Source organism: Saccopteryx bilineata, chromosome 1 (assembly GCF_036850765.1).
Source record: "Saccopteryx bilineata isolate mSacBil1 chromosome 1, mSacBil1_pri_phased_curated, whole genome shotgun sequence".
In the NCBI taxonomy this organism is placed as follows: domain Eukaryota; kingdom Metazoa; phylum Chordata; class Mammalia; order Chiroptera; family Emballonuridae; genus Saccopteryx; species Saccopteryx bilineata.
Window position 1 is genome coordinate 128,883,426 of NC_089490.1, and position 13,186 is coordinate 128,896,611.

Genomic DNA, 13,186 nt, shown 5'->3' on the forward strand with positions numbered 1-13,186 from the left:
CTGCTCGGTACCTGGGTCCTGCTTTGAGCAACTTACGTATTCCCTCCAGCCTTCTATGAGCTCTGCAAGGGAGAGAGTATGAGCCAAGGCCAAGAGTAGTGATAATACTGAGCTAATGTGCATTTAGCATGGTGACTGGGGCATAGCAAGCTTGTGGTTATTGCCGCCTTAACCATCAGGAAGTTAATCAGTCGACAATTTCCATTCCCTAGGCAGGACAGACTAGAGCCACAGACAGATGGCTAGCTGCAGTTGCCATTTATTGAGACACATCACAGGTACAGACAGCAGAGGGGGCTGTGGGTAGATTCAAGAAGTGGGTGGGTGCGGTGGGGACTGGGGAAGTTGAAGGACATTTGTGGACCACTCCTAGCTTCTCTTCCTTCTCCCCTCCCCTACCCTGAGGTCAGACCAGATGAGCAGAGGTGTAAGAAGCCAAGATGAAATGAGAAATCCATTCTCCTCTCAGTAGTTAAATGATCACCCCAAATCACATCACTCAAACTGGGGGCCTTACTTCTTCTCCCATCCCATTGCAGAACCAAGGAGAAACTTGGGTAGACTTGAGCCCTTCCCAAACTACAGATCCTATGAAAATACACTGGATCTGTGGTCCTGGGGCTGTTCCTACTCCTAAGGAGGTTGGTAGGGAGGGCAACAGAGGTGGCTGAGTGGGTGGAGAGAGGACAACAGGGGCCCCAGTTGGCGAGGATCAGCAGCTAATACCTCCGGCTGGACGTCTTGACTGTGGTGGTCTTCCGTAGGATGGAGGTTCCCCCAGAAACAGGTCCTCCCTTGACAGTGCTATAGCCCACATTGGTGCTGAAGCCCCCCTTGGCAGCACCCCCACTCCCGCCCAGGGAGATTCCACCCCCAAAACCAGCTGCACTGCCTCCGCTCACAGTGGTCGAGTTTCCAGTCACCGCTGCAAAACAAAGGGTCTGGTTGTGGCAGGGAAGCCATGATGAGAGAGGGCTGGGCACTTACAGAAATCAAGGAGAGGCAGGAGCAAAATCAGGCAGTGGAGCCATGGGAAACATGGAGAGGCCGGGGCAGGCAACTCATTCTCTGGGGACCCCCTGAACCTATCTCCAGGGGCTCAAATGGAGATTGGGCCAAGGACAGATTGAGTGGACTGAGCAGAAGACAGGGGCCCGGCCTGGGGTGGGGCAGCAAAATACTCACAAATGCTGACAGCACTGGGACACTCTCCAGACATCCTGGGGAAAAGAGAAAGGCCAAGAGAAGGGTCAGCAGTTCCAGGAGTCTGGGGAAAGCCCTCTCCCTCCCTCTCTCTGCCTTTACAGTGAATCAGTTCAGTCAGTCAGCTCTCAGAGAACCAAGACCAGGAGACATGAGAAGAATGTGTACGTGATCACACTGTGTCTCAGGCCCTTCCAGCCGGTCTTAAAGCCAGTGCAGCAGAGAAGCAGGGCCTCAGCAGGCCAGGCCTGCCCTCCCTTCCCTCCCCATGTGGGTCATGGACAGCACCACTGCTCTGAGGGATGGGAAACAAATCCCATGCCGAAACAGAGCTGCCCAGTTTCTGGCTAAGGTGATTTTCTCTATGTCTCATGACTTCTCCAAAGACAGAGATGATGAATCTTTTTCAAAGTTTCCACTGGTAGTAGAATCTGGTGCTAGAAGAAAAAGCCTCGCTCCTCTTGGCCTGCCAACCACCATAGGGATTACTGAGGGTTGTGCCAACCAATAAGGGGCAGTAAACACAAGTGAGAGTCTCCCTCAGGTGATGAGTTAGGAGCCCAGTCCCATGGTTCCTTCCTTACCCCTCTAGCCCCAGACACCAGAGCTAACTACAGGGTCTCCCACAGGGCAGGGCTGGGAAGGCCTCAGAATCAAGCAGGAGGGTAACCACCTGCTCTCCTCGCTTTCCAGCAGCTTGCGGTAGGTGGCGATCTCCACGTCCAGGGCCAGCTTGACATTCATGAGGGCCTGGTAGTCACGCAGCAGCCGGGCCAGCTCCTCTTTGGCTTGGAGAAGGGCTGTGTCCAGGTCCCCAAACTTCTTCTGAGCATCCTTTAACGCCAAATTCCCACGCTGCTCTGCGTCTGCGATGGCAGTCTGTAGCTGCTGACACTGTCCAGGGGGATGAGAGGTGTTGAGAATACCCTCTAAGGTCATTGCACCCATCTCTCTGCCATTAAGCCAGGCATCACCATCCCCCATCTGCCCCAACCACAACGAACTGGGAAAGAAGGAAATCAGAAATATTTATCTGAAAGAGAAGAGGCTATTACACAAACAGGATCATGTGCCATCATTAGGGAAGTCCTTACTGAAGTCTAATATTAGTCCCTCTTGCTGCAGCTCAGCCTAGTGCCTCGAAAGAGATAAAATAAATCATACAATCTCACCAATGACCAAATACTTCATTCAGATCTGGGGATGAGTTCACACTTTTCAGTGACACCCTAGATGTAGTCAGCAGCTATGACCTGGACCCTTGAACCCTTAGCCTCTGCTCTGATGTCCTAAAGATGAGATCAGTCTTGGTCATGCCATCTGCTCTACCACTAATATGTGATCCTAGACAATCCCTTCCTTTCTCTGGGCCTCAGTTTCCTCTCTTGTAAAAAGAGTATGTTGATGTTGATGGTCCAGCACTTGAGTGTGTCCTGTCCACCAGGAAGAGAGCAATCTCACCCCCAGAATAACAATAAATAGCACCCTCCAAATGCACCAACACCGGGGCCAGTCCCTCCGGCCCCCAGTCAGAGGCTCACCTGCTTCTTGGCTGCATCTGCTTCACCCTGCAGCCTCTGGACAGTGCGGGTGAGTTCAGCAATCTCATTCTTGGTGTCCCGCAGATTGTCCCCATGTTTCCCAGCTGTCACCTGTAGCTCCTCATACTAGAAGCCAAAGGGGTGTCAGATAGTTCCAGGCCCACATGAGTAACCACTGATCCCCACGCCCACCCTCACAGTCAGAGGTTCCCATGTAAGACGGCTGATGTGTCTGGGCCCGGGCCTACAAGGAACTCAGTGGCCCAGACCTCTCACAGTGGTGGACGGTCCAGTCCCAGCTCACATACCTAAGCCAGCCATCCTTCTCACCTGAGTCTGGTACCAGGACTCAGCTTCAGCCCTGCTCCTCTGAGCAATCAGTTCGTACTGGGCCTTGACCTCGGCAATGATGCTGTCCAGGTCAAGGTTGCGGTTATTGTCCATGGACAGGATGACATTGGTGTCAGAAACATGGGTCTGCACTTGGCTCAGCTCCTAAAGAAACAGAAACAGCTGCCACTAGATCCCCAGGAAGCAGCCAAAGGATGAAGGACAGGGGTCCAGGTGGCATCAAGAAGCCTGTGCTCTTCCCCAAACTACACCCTAGAAGGAGCTACAACTGCAAAAAAGGCCTAAGTCTCTCTAGCTGCGAAATGGGGCTCTCATTCTGATAAACGGCACATCTTTCTGTGAACTTGCAGACTCCCAAGAGATTAAAGCAGAGGAAAGGGAATGTGTACTTACTGCACTCAAACTGGTGCTGGCCTCAAGCCAACACACTCACTGGTCCCTTTAACGGCAGAACACCATGTGAGGCGAGCAGGGCCACAACTGGCTCATGGGGTGCATTTGTGCAAATTGGGAAAAGGTTCCTCTCTGGGCAACTTCTCCCAGACTAGGGCCTGGCAAGCCAAGCATAAGCCTGATTCAAAGCCCACTATCCACTCATCCAGTTAACAACCTGAACCACCATTCCTAGTGGTCCATGGTGGGCAGGTAAGGAAAAGACCTGGAGAAAAGAAGTGATACATCCAAGTTCACCATATCCAAGGGCGTCCAGTCTGACTAAAGCCCAGATGGAAACCAGTCAGTTGAATGACAAAGACCAAGTGGTTTTATAAACCAGAGTGATGTTCTTGGACCCTCCCTGTGTTTTTAGGACCAACAGCTTTCACACATAAACAGGCATTTAAAGATGACATGAAGCGCAGGTTGGGTTTCTGTGTTCCGACTTTGAGACCAACTCTATCACTTAGGTCATGACTGCACTGGCTCCCAGTTGGGCTGTGCCTCTATCTGTCCTGCAGTCCTCCCTGCCTAAACTCCAGTTCCAATTAAATCACTCACCCACTCAGTGTTCTTGAGTGGCTCCCAAAGGGGGGAGAATCTTCCCTCTAAAAGTCAACACCTTCCAAAATATTCTAGTCTTGTCTCCAGCTTTTCTCATATTGACGCTTCATTGCAGCCAATGGGATTATAGTAGATACAGATGGAATAACAGCAACAGCTCTTGTTTAGTAAGCATTAACTGCCATTGGGCCTCTGTTAGATACTTGACAGGCACTCACTCATTACCCACATTTTTCCAATAGCACAAAAAGCAACTTGCCCCAAATCACAAACTAATGAGTGAGGGGCCAGTCTCAAAACTAGGGAGTCTGTCACCAGAACTTGAGATGACATCTGCTAAAATAAAGATAGACGGAAATAAAGAGAGAACTACCCAAGCTAAAACTGATATCTATGTTGACTTAGATTTAGATTGTAAAAACTATCTTTTAGAAGGTGGAATGGGTTGAGGGGATGGGGACAGAAATCCAATCACTAAAATATTTATGGTTTGGTGAAAAGACATACATTCTGGAGATATCAAAGCCAAGTCAAGTCCCCAACTTAACATTCACTAGCTATGTGACCAGAGTCATCATTGAGCCTCATGTAGCCTCAGTCCCTACTTCTGTAAAATGAGCATGACATGACATCTTGTTTGTGCAGTTGCTGTGAAGATTCAGACCCATTCATGGCTCATGGTGGGTGCTCAGGAAAATGCATTATTTACCCAGACTTCTTTGAAAGTCAGTCAAGATGCCTGCAAGGCATCTGTTTATTACAGATGATATCAGTTCCTCCCCATGATGACAACACTGCTGGTGTCAACTTTCAGGATCACCCCCTCAGCCTCCCCATCTCAGTCCCATGACAGAATGTGGTCCTGAGGAAAATCACTTGGAATTTTTAAGACAACAGCCAAAACCTAGCTACTGGATACCACCAAGATTGAATAAGGGTAGTCTTGTTACAGTCAGGGAACAGAAAAGTCAGTTTTTCCAAAGAAACAGAGCCAATGCAGGTGAAAGAGCTTTGTGGATTAAAAGGTATGTGCCTCCTTTGACAGCAGGGACCCTGAAGGGAAGAGCGGGTAGAGAGCATCTGAGCAAGATGAGGCCGGAGCGATGGCACTGGAGCAGGGCCGGACCCCACAGGGACCTCCGCGTCAGAGGGAGGCCATAAGGCTCCTTTCTTTCCCTGTAAGACATGCCAGAAACTAGTGGTTGGACCTCCAGATTTCCTTAATATATGGCTTAACCGAAACTGGACTGTGAAATCCATTATCAAATGCCACAGTGGAAATCACAGTTGATTCGCCCACAAGGCAAAAAGGAAATGACTGCTCTGGCCTTCATTCTTAGCTCCCAAGGAGGTACAGATAGGCAAGGAGGAACTTTGACAGGAAGTGACCCTGGCTTGGTCCTTAGCTCACCTTCCCTGTCCACTTTTTTACTTTATTCTCCAATACACTCAATGCCCGGCCCACCTGCTGCTCCCCAAACAATACCCATGTGTCACTGTGCAGGCTGGGGCCCTGGTTGGCAGCTCTTCTTGCTCCTTTAGAAGTCCCACCCTTTCTTCAAAATCCAATTCAAATGCCACCCTCTGAAGCTCCCCTTGGCCCCCCAGGAAGGGTCAGCCACAGCTTATTCCATGCACCTTGTCCCTGTTGTTGTCATGGCTCTCATCACATGGTAACCCAGGCCCCTCAAAAGTAGGGACTTTGTCCTTCTGTTGTCCTACGAAAAGTAGTCAGTAAATATGTGTCAGGTGGACAAGGAATAGCAAAAGAAGGAACTCTGTGTATGCCAGACATGTGCCTTAGAGTAGGAAAGCCAATTGCTTTTTTACTTTGAGAAGAGAGGGCTCGGAACCATTGACCTGAAAGAGATAAGAACCTAAGAAAGGAAATGAGAAAGCCCCGAACAATGAATGACCATCAATGATCCCAGGAAGGAAGAAACTGGGAAGGCATCTGAGAAATCAGCATGAGGGCACAGGATACTCACCAACAAGCTCCATCCAGACTTGTTATGTAGAGATATTGAACAAAGAACAACACGGCCAAAGATGAGCCAGGGGAATGCTAAGCCTGTGGACAGGGGCTACTAGATAAGCTCTAGGTGAGAGCACGGGAGGCAAAAGACCCAGACAGAGCCAACAACTCGAAAACTATGTCATTTGCTCTTTTCCATCAAGGAAAACTGGAAAAGGCAGAATGCTTTAGAGGAAATGAAAACCCAGGACAGATACAGAGAATATGAAACACCTTGGCCTTGTTGGGGATCTCAGGGGTCCAGGCCAGAGGACCATATGCTAGGAGGCCATGAGGATTGCCAAGAAGATAAAGAACTGCGTGATCCTTGAGAACTACAGAGAGTAGGAGAGGCTCCAGCATCCAGAACCCCAGACTCAGCACATGTCCTCATTTTCAAAGGGGAGAAATTTTGACTTCTTCAAGTTAAACTTGATGTCCATCTCTTATGAACCTCTGGTATGAATTATAAAATGTGTGTGAGGTTTGGAGCCAGCAATACTTCCCTAAGGAAAAGTTCAGGCAAATGGATTTGTTTCCACGGTTGTATTACTGAGCTGCCGAAGGGTTGCCATGGACATTGTTTGACCAAGCTTTTTATTTTTTTAATGTTTTTTTGAGAAGGCAAATTTTTTTTCCTCTCTTTGGAAATGCTTTATTTCCCACTGGCTTTTTAAAAAAATAAGACAGAAAAATGTGGGCCAAATGATAACATGGTTAACTGGATTTACAAGTAGTTGTGTCATTTAAACCACAAATTACCGATCAGTGCTGTGAGGTCAGCCTGGTGGGAAGGCACTGGGGAAGACCTAGTCCTCGGATGGCAACCCTGTCCTCACTTTGTCGGCTTTAATGTGTTTATCAATAACTTACACTGAAATAATAGCAAATAACCAAACAGAAAAGTTATCAAGTCTGCAGATAACCCAAAGCCAATTCATCATTAATGTATCCAACTATCCAATCGGGCATCTCTAATACATGGAGAAGAGAGTCTGTTTCAAAGTGCGCACCACGACCTACAACGATGGGATGGAACCTCAAAAACATTGCACAAGGAAAAGGGGAATCATTAGTTATTGCATCCAATTTCAAAAATTCAACGTCCCAAACACAGGAAGTTGGAAGATTGTTGATGCTTATCTCACTTGAAAGCATTCATGTTAAAAAAAATTCCAGGGGGATTGTAAGGAACATGGTGAAATGGTTCCTAAAAATAACACATAAAGTAGAACAATATTAAGCTGCATAAATAAAAGTCCGTATCTGTAACTTGCCTCCCTGCCCCTCTGTTTGCTGAATTCTGGACTTAGAATTCTGTTTCCTAAACTCTTCAGATACCACAGATTTCAATCCCTTAATCATCCTGACCGCTAAAGCAGTGGTCCCCAACTTTTTTTGGGCCATGGACCTGTTTAATGTCAGAAAATATTTTCACGGACCGGCCTTTAGGGTGGGACGAATAAATGTATCATGTGACCGAGACAAGTGTCAAGAGTGAGTCTTAGACAGATGTAACAGAGGGAATCTGGTCATTTTTTAAAAATAAAACATCGTTCAGACTTAAATATAAATAAAACGGAAATAATGTAAGTTATTTATTCTTTCTCTGCGGACCGGTACCAAATGGCCCACAGACCAGTACCAGTCCGTGGCCCGGGGGTTGGGGACCACTGCTCTAAAGGGCTGTTCTACGAAAGACATGTCACATGGAAGATAACTGGATAATAGGTACAGCCCAGAGGGCAGAATCAGGGTCAATCAAAAGCAGAAGTCGTGGGAAAAAGATTCAAGTCAGCTTTCTAATAAAAGTGTTCAACAATGGAAATTTTTGCCCCCCCCCAAATAGAAGTATTCAAGAAGAGTCTACATGATTCCCATCGGGAGATTAGTGAAAGGTTTTTAAACTGAGTGGAAAGCTTACCCTAATGTCCATACCTACTCATAGAATCTATGATTCTAAGATTAACTCCTGTTAAGTTCAAACTTCTCACCCAAGTCTTCAAAGCCCCCCTTTTCCCCAGGACCCCTCCTGGATTCTTTGATCTGTTCACTACCCACATCTCACTTCCTGCTCCAACCTGGAATCTCAGTCCCCATCTCATCTCAGCTCTGCTCAGCTCTGCGCCTCCATCCCTTTCTCCATTACAAACTAAGCAAGAAGGGGAACATAGTGTAACACAGTAGCAAGAGTCAGGAGTTTCAAGTTTAAGAACTAGATTTTAACTCCAGCACTGTCTCTAACTAGCTATGTAACCATGAGCAAGTTGCTCTGAGTCTCAGTATTCCTGACTCTATATTATGGAGTTGTTGAGAGCTTAGCACAGTATCTGGCCCATTTAAACACTTAATAAATGGAAGCTAGTATTAATTAAAGGTCCAGGTTTACCTTTTCTTAACTAAATTTCACTGGTGAATTCAGATCAAACCTCTGTGGAAATCCCAATGTTGTATGTAATGATCCCTATCCATTAGCTGTCTCACCATTTCATAGAGATGATTCAGGAAGTCGAGCTCCTCTGTCAAGGTGCTCACTCTGCCATGCAGATCCATTCGGCCCATGTACGCAGCATCCACATCCTGGGGGTGAAGGAAACGGCTGGCTCAGCCCCCAAGGCTCTTGCCTCTCTGAGTCTGCCAAGGACTTCGGCAGCCAAAGGACCACTTGCCCCCCCTCCCTGTCACCCTGCTCACCTTCTTGAGAACCACAAACTCATTCTCAGCAGCCGTACGTTTGTTGATTTCATCCTCATATCTGTTATACAGAAAAAATTCAGGTCAGGCTTAGCCAAGTTCTGCTTTTTAAGGCATTCAACCCTCTGGGCTTTAAGGAAGCCCTGATGGGTTCTATCTTGGCTGAGAACACCTTTGGGAAACAGTTCTGTAATGCAGCCAAGCAGTGAAATCTTGAGGTGCAGTCTTTAAATATCCCTCCCTTTCCCCAGGCACTGAGGATGGTTCTGTGGCTTCCATCTCAGGTGCTAAAAAAAAAGCTCGGTTGTTGAGCAATGAAGGGGCTCAACAGGGTGGATCCCAGTCGGACAGTAGTGGGAGTCTGTCTCTGCCTCCCCATCTCTCACTTCATAAATATATATGTATTATATATTCCTGCCTTTTTTTAAGAAATGTGGACAGAATTTGTACAATATTATGGGAGTCGAAGTAGCCATCTCTTTGGATGGCTCTTAGGAGGCTTTATAGGAAAAGGTGGAGATGCGTCGATAGTGGTTGACCTTTGCCTTCACTTGCAACAAGATGGCATTTCAAACAATTAATTTCTCACAAGTACTTTTGTTGAGACTTTAAGGTTTAGAAATTGCTCATGTCAAGTTGTTGGAAAAGTTATGAAAAACTTGTGCCTTAAAATTATAAATATACATATCAACCAATCATAATATGTTAACCTTATTTGGATCTTGATTCAAACACACCGTATTTTTAAAATGTATTATATTAATGGGATAATTGGACACTCAAAATTGACTGGCTATTTGATAATATTGAGGAATTACTGTTTTAAAAAGTTTAAGCGTGACTATGGCATTATGTTTATGTTGACTAAGTCTAGTAATGTAGTTAACTATATGAACATAGACAGTAAAATTTTTGTGAATTAAATTATATGATGGCTGGGATTTGTTTCAAGACAATAAGGGAGGAAGGAAAGTGAGTAGGGATACAAATGAAACAAGATTGGCTACGTTGAAAATTATTACAGCTGGGTAATAGAACATATAAGTTCCTTACACTATTCTCCCCACCTTATAATAAAGAATTTTCAAAATGATTGACAAATGTGACAATTCTCCAGAGGCTACAGGTCCAGTGCCTGAGCACCGGAGGGATGCAGCCCTCTTTGGGTTCTAGGACCCTGCAAAGGAGATGGCCCTCTCTGGGCAGATTTCCACAATGCCCCCTCCCTGTCCCCACACAGCCCCAGCCTGCTCAGAGGTCCTCACTTGTTCTTGAAGTCCTCGACAAGATCCTGTACATTCCTCAGCTCGGAGTCCAGCCTCCCCTGCTCACCCTGAAGGTTGTCCAGCTGCCTGCGCAGGCTGCTTGTGTAGGTCTCGAACAGGGGCTCCACATTGTTCCTGGTGACGCCCGAGCTCTGACCTTGCTCCTGCAGCAGCATCCACTTGGTCTCCAGCACCTTATTCTGCTGCTCCAGGAAGCGCACCTGAGCCAGAGCAAGAAGGGTGGTGGGCTGGCACCATCCGCCCTCTCAGGAGGCCTGAGAACAGGGCTCATCGCCACCATCTGTACATGACCAGGACATCACAAGGCAGTACAGGCCTATGCCTTGATGAAGGGAAGAGTTCCTGAGGGAACAATCTTTGCTAGAAAAGAGAGTCCAATCTGATGACAAGGACTCTAAAGAATTAATAAACATAAAAGCTTCAGCTCAGTCATTTACTAGTTAGTGACAGTCAAGTCACTTCTTTCTGGATTTCTCTTTTTCATTTGTTCTGGGTAAACTGAACTAGATCAGTAAATCTGACTTTTTAAGACTCATGAGAGCTAGACCTGCTCCTCCCTCCCTGCTTCCTCTCTCTCTCTGAGTCTCTCTCTTTCTCCCCTCTCTAATAATAATAATAATAATAATAATAATAATAATTTTTTAAATCTTTTTTAAAAAGACTCATGGGAAGGCTCATGGCAAAGGTTGAACAGTCCCCTTGAGGTTCTTTGTCTAACTGGGTTTCCCAGACACGACAACTTTTCAGGCCCCAGCCCCAGGCCAGGATTCTGAGAGCCTGAGAGAGGTTTCTGCTTGTTTAACCTCTGGGACAGTCCTACAGAAGAACCAGAAGTCACTAGGGGAGAAGGTGAGGAGGGTGGGCGGAATGGCTTGCTTCAACCTTTGCCATCTGGTCTTTCCAGGTCCCACCCCCACAACACTCCAGGCCCACAGTCACGTGGCCCAGCAGCGCCACGCAGCAGATGCACCTGTTATGAGCAGCAATGAACCCTTGTAGCACCAATGACCATGAGGTCCATGACCTTGGATCTGGGCACACCTCTGCCTCCAAGTACCTGTATGATTCCGGGAAAGTCACACAACCTCTCTAAACCTCTATTTTCTTTTCTTAACAATGGATTCAATGTTACCTATTGTGATTCCTCATGGGACACTGTGGGTATCACAAGAGGAAGGGAGCATAAATGTTCTTTAGAAACCCACAAATCACTGAACCAAGGCAGAGTCATCCACCAGGATTTTTTCCCTATCACGGTCCTGGAGGCTCAGGGTAGAAATAGACAAACCAGCAAAACAGACCTAGAAATGTCAGAGAAAAGTTCAAGAGCTTCCCAGTCTGCCTAGATGCCAGGGAAGGAATCAGGACACTCCCAACCTGAGGCAGATCAAACTCCATACCCAAGCTCATGGTGACTGATGACCACCCTCCTCATTCTCCACCCCAAACTGAGCTTCTTGGCTAGAACGGCAAGGAGGAATGAGAGAAGCAAAAATGAGGCTTTCCCTAGGACACCCCCCCAATCATTGTATCTGATCATCTCTTTGTCCTTAGGCCTCCACCAAGACTGAAAGAATCGAAAACAGATGGGACTCGGTGGGTACTTTACCAGCTGTCAAATGACAAAAGGCAATAAGGGCCACTCTGATAAGATGAGCAAAGAGGACAATCCATTACCTAATTATGAGCTGAGGCTGCTGTGTGGTGATATTAATGATGACCACAGGAAAGGATGCAGCACGGTCATGTGGGCTTGACCAACAGGTCTCATGAGTAGACCTGAGATATACCCCAGCAATTACAGTAATAACCTGAAGATTGTGTCCAGCCACCCACATCTAAACATCCCAGGTTCAGGCCAGAAGAGCTTCAAAAGTCACCTCACCGACCTCCACCAGTGTACATGTGCTACAACAGCCTCCACCCAGCCCACCACCTCTGAGAGTCCTTGCTTCTTCTTCTCCACGCCTCCCTGCCTCCTTTCACCTCGGCCCACCTTGTCAATGAAGGAGGCAAACTTGTTGTTGAGGGTCTTGATCTGCTCCCGCTCCTGGGTGCGCACTCGCTGGATCTCAGGGTCGATCTCCACATGGAGGGGAGTCAGTAAGCTCTGGTTGACAGTAACCTCCTGGATGCTCCCAGGAGGACAGACAGCCCCAAATGTCTGCCTTCCAGCCCCCAGGCCCATGTAGGCCCCACTGACATGGCCAAAGCCTCCTACAACCCGCCCTGCGGAGGCCCCACCAGCCACACTGACGGAGATGCTCTTGCTGCCCCCCAAGTTATAGAGGCTCCGGCTGCCGAAGCCCCCCATGCTAGGGCCACAGCGGGCCCCTCCACCACTGCCACTGCTCCGGGACACCGTCACAGAGTTGAAGCTGGTGTGGGCCCTGGGCCCACCCCCTCCAAGGGCAGAGTTGGAGCTGAAGCCCCCTTTGGTGGAGTATGTCCGCCGCGACACAGAGGGTCTCATGGCTGTCAGAGGGGCGAGAGCACGGGTTGAGAGAGCTGGGAGGGAGCACAGGGAGCTTCTGGGCCACAGATGGGCTTTTTATCTTTTCCCAACTGGGCTGGCTCTTCACCGCCACAGACACTCCTGCCCCATTGCCTAAGGAGGAGTGGGAGGGGCCCTGTGGGCTGGGGGTGTGGAGAGTCCCTTCTCCCCCAGCAGGAGGGAGGGGCTGCTCCCGCATCACCCGTGCTCCGGAGTTGGTGCTCAGTGGAGACTGTTTGGGGCAGGATGCCGCCCTCTCCCCCCTTAGGCTCTCCTGACCTGGAACAGGATAATACGGGCTCCCACAGCCACCTCCACCACTCAGTGGCTGGTTTGGTCTCCTCCCACCCAGCCCTGGTGACCTCTGTCAATGGGGCTCTGTTCTGTGTGTTTGTCCCAGGCCCCTGTTGTAAGACAAGGCCCCAGGGCCCAGGCTGTGCAGGTGTTGAGGGAGGGAGCATTGGGCAATGGGTCACGGAGAGAGTGCCCAGGCCTGCTGCAGTCCCACCTGCCGACCCACAGCACACTCTCTGAGCGCTGAAAAGAAACAGGGGCTTTGCCCATTGCCTGAGACCCCCAACCATTTATCTCATAGCAGAGCCTC

At 48.3% G+C, this 13,186-nt stretch overlaps 1 protein-coding gene across 1 annotated transcript; it reads right to left on the reverse strand.

Moving 5' to 3' along the window:
* Positions 1-337: 337 nt before the first annotated feature.
* KRT79 (keratin 79) lies at positions 338-12,561 on the reverse strand. Its single transcript, XM_066253232.1, has 9 exons — positions 12,085-12,561; positions 10,068-10,288; positions 8,803-8,863; positions 8,593-8,688; positions 3,075-3,239; positions 2,745-2,870; positions 1,877-2,097; positions 1,186-1,220; positions 338-925 (listed from the first exon to the last, which is right to left on the reverse strand). Exons 1-9 carry the CDS (start codon positions 12,559-12,561, stop codon positions 720-722), a joined length of 1,608 nt encoding a protein of 535 aa, XP_066109329.1. The 3' UTR covers positions 338-719.
* Positions 12,562-13,186: the final 625 nt, after the last annotated feature.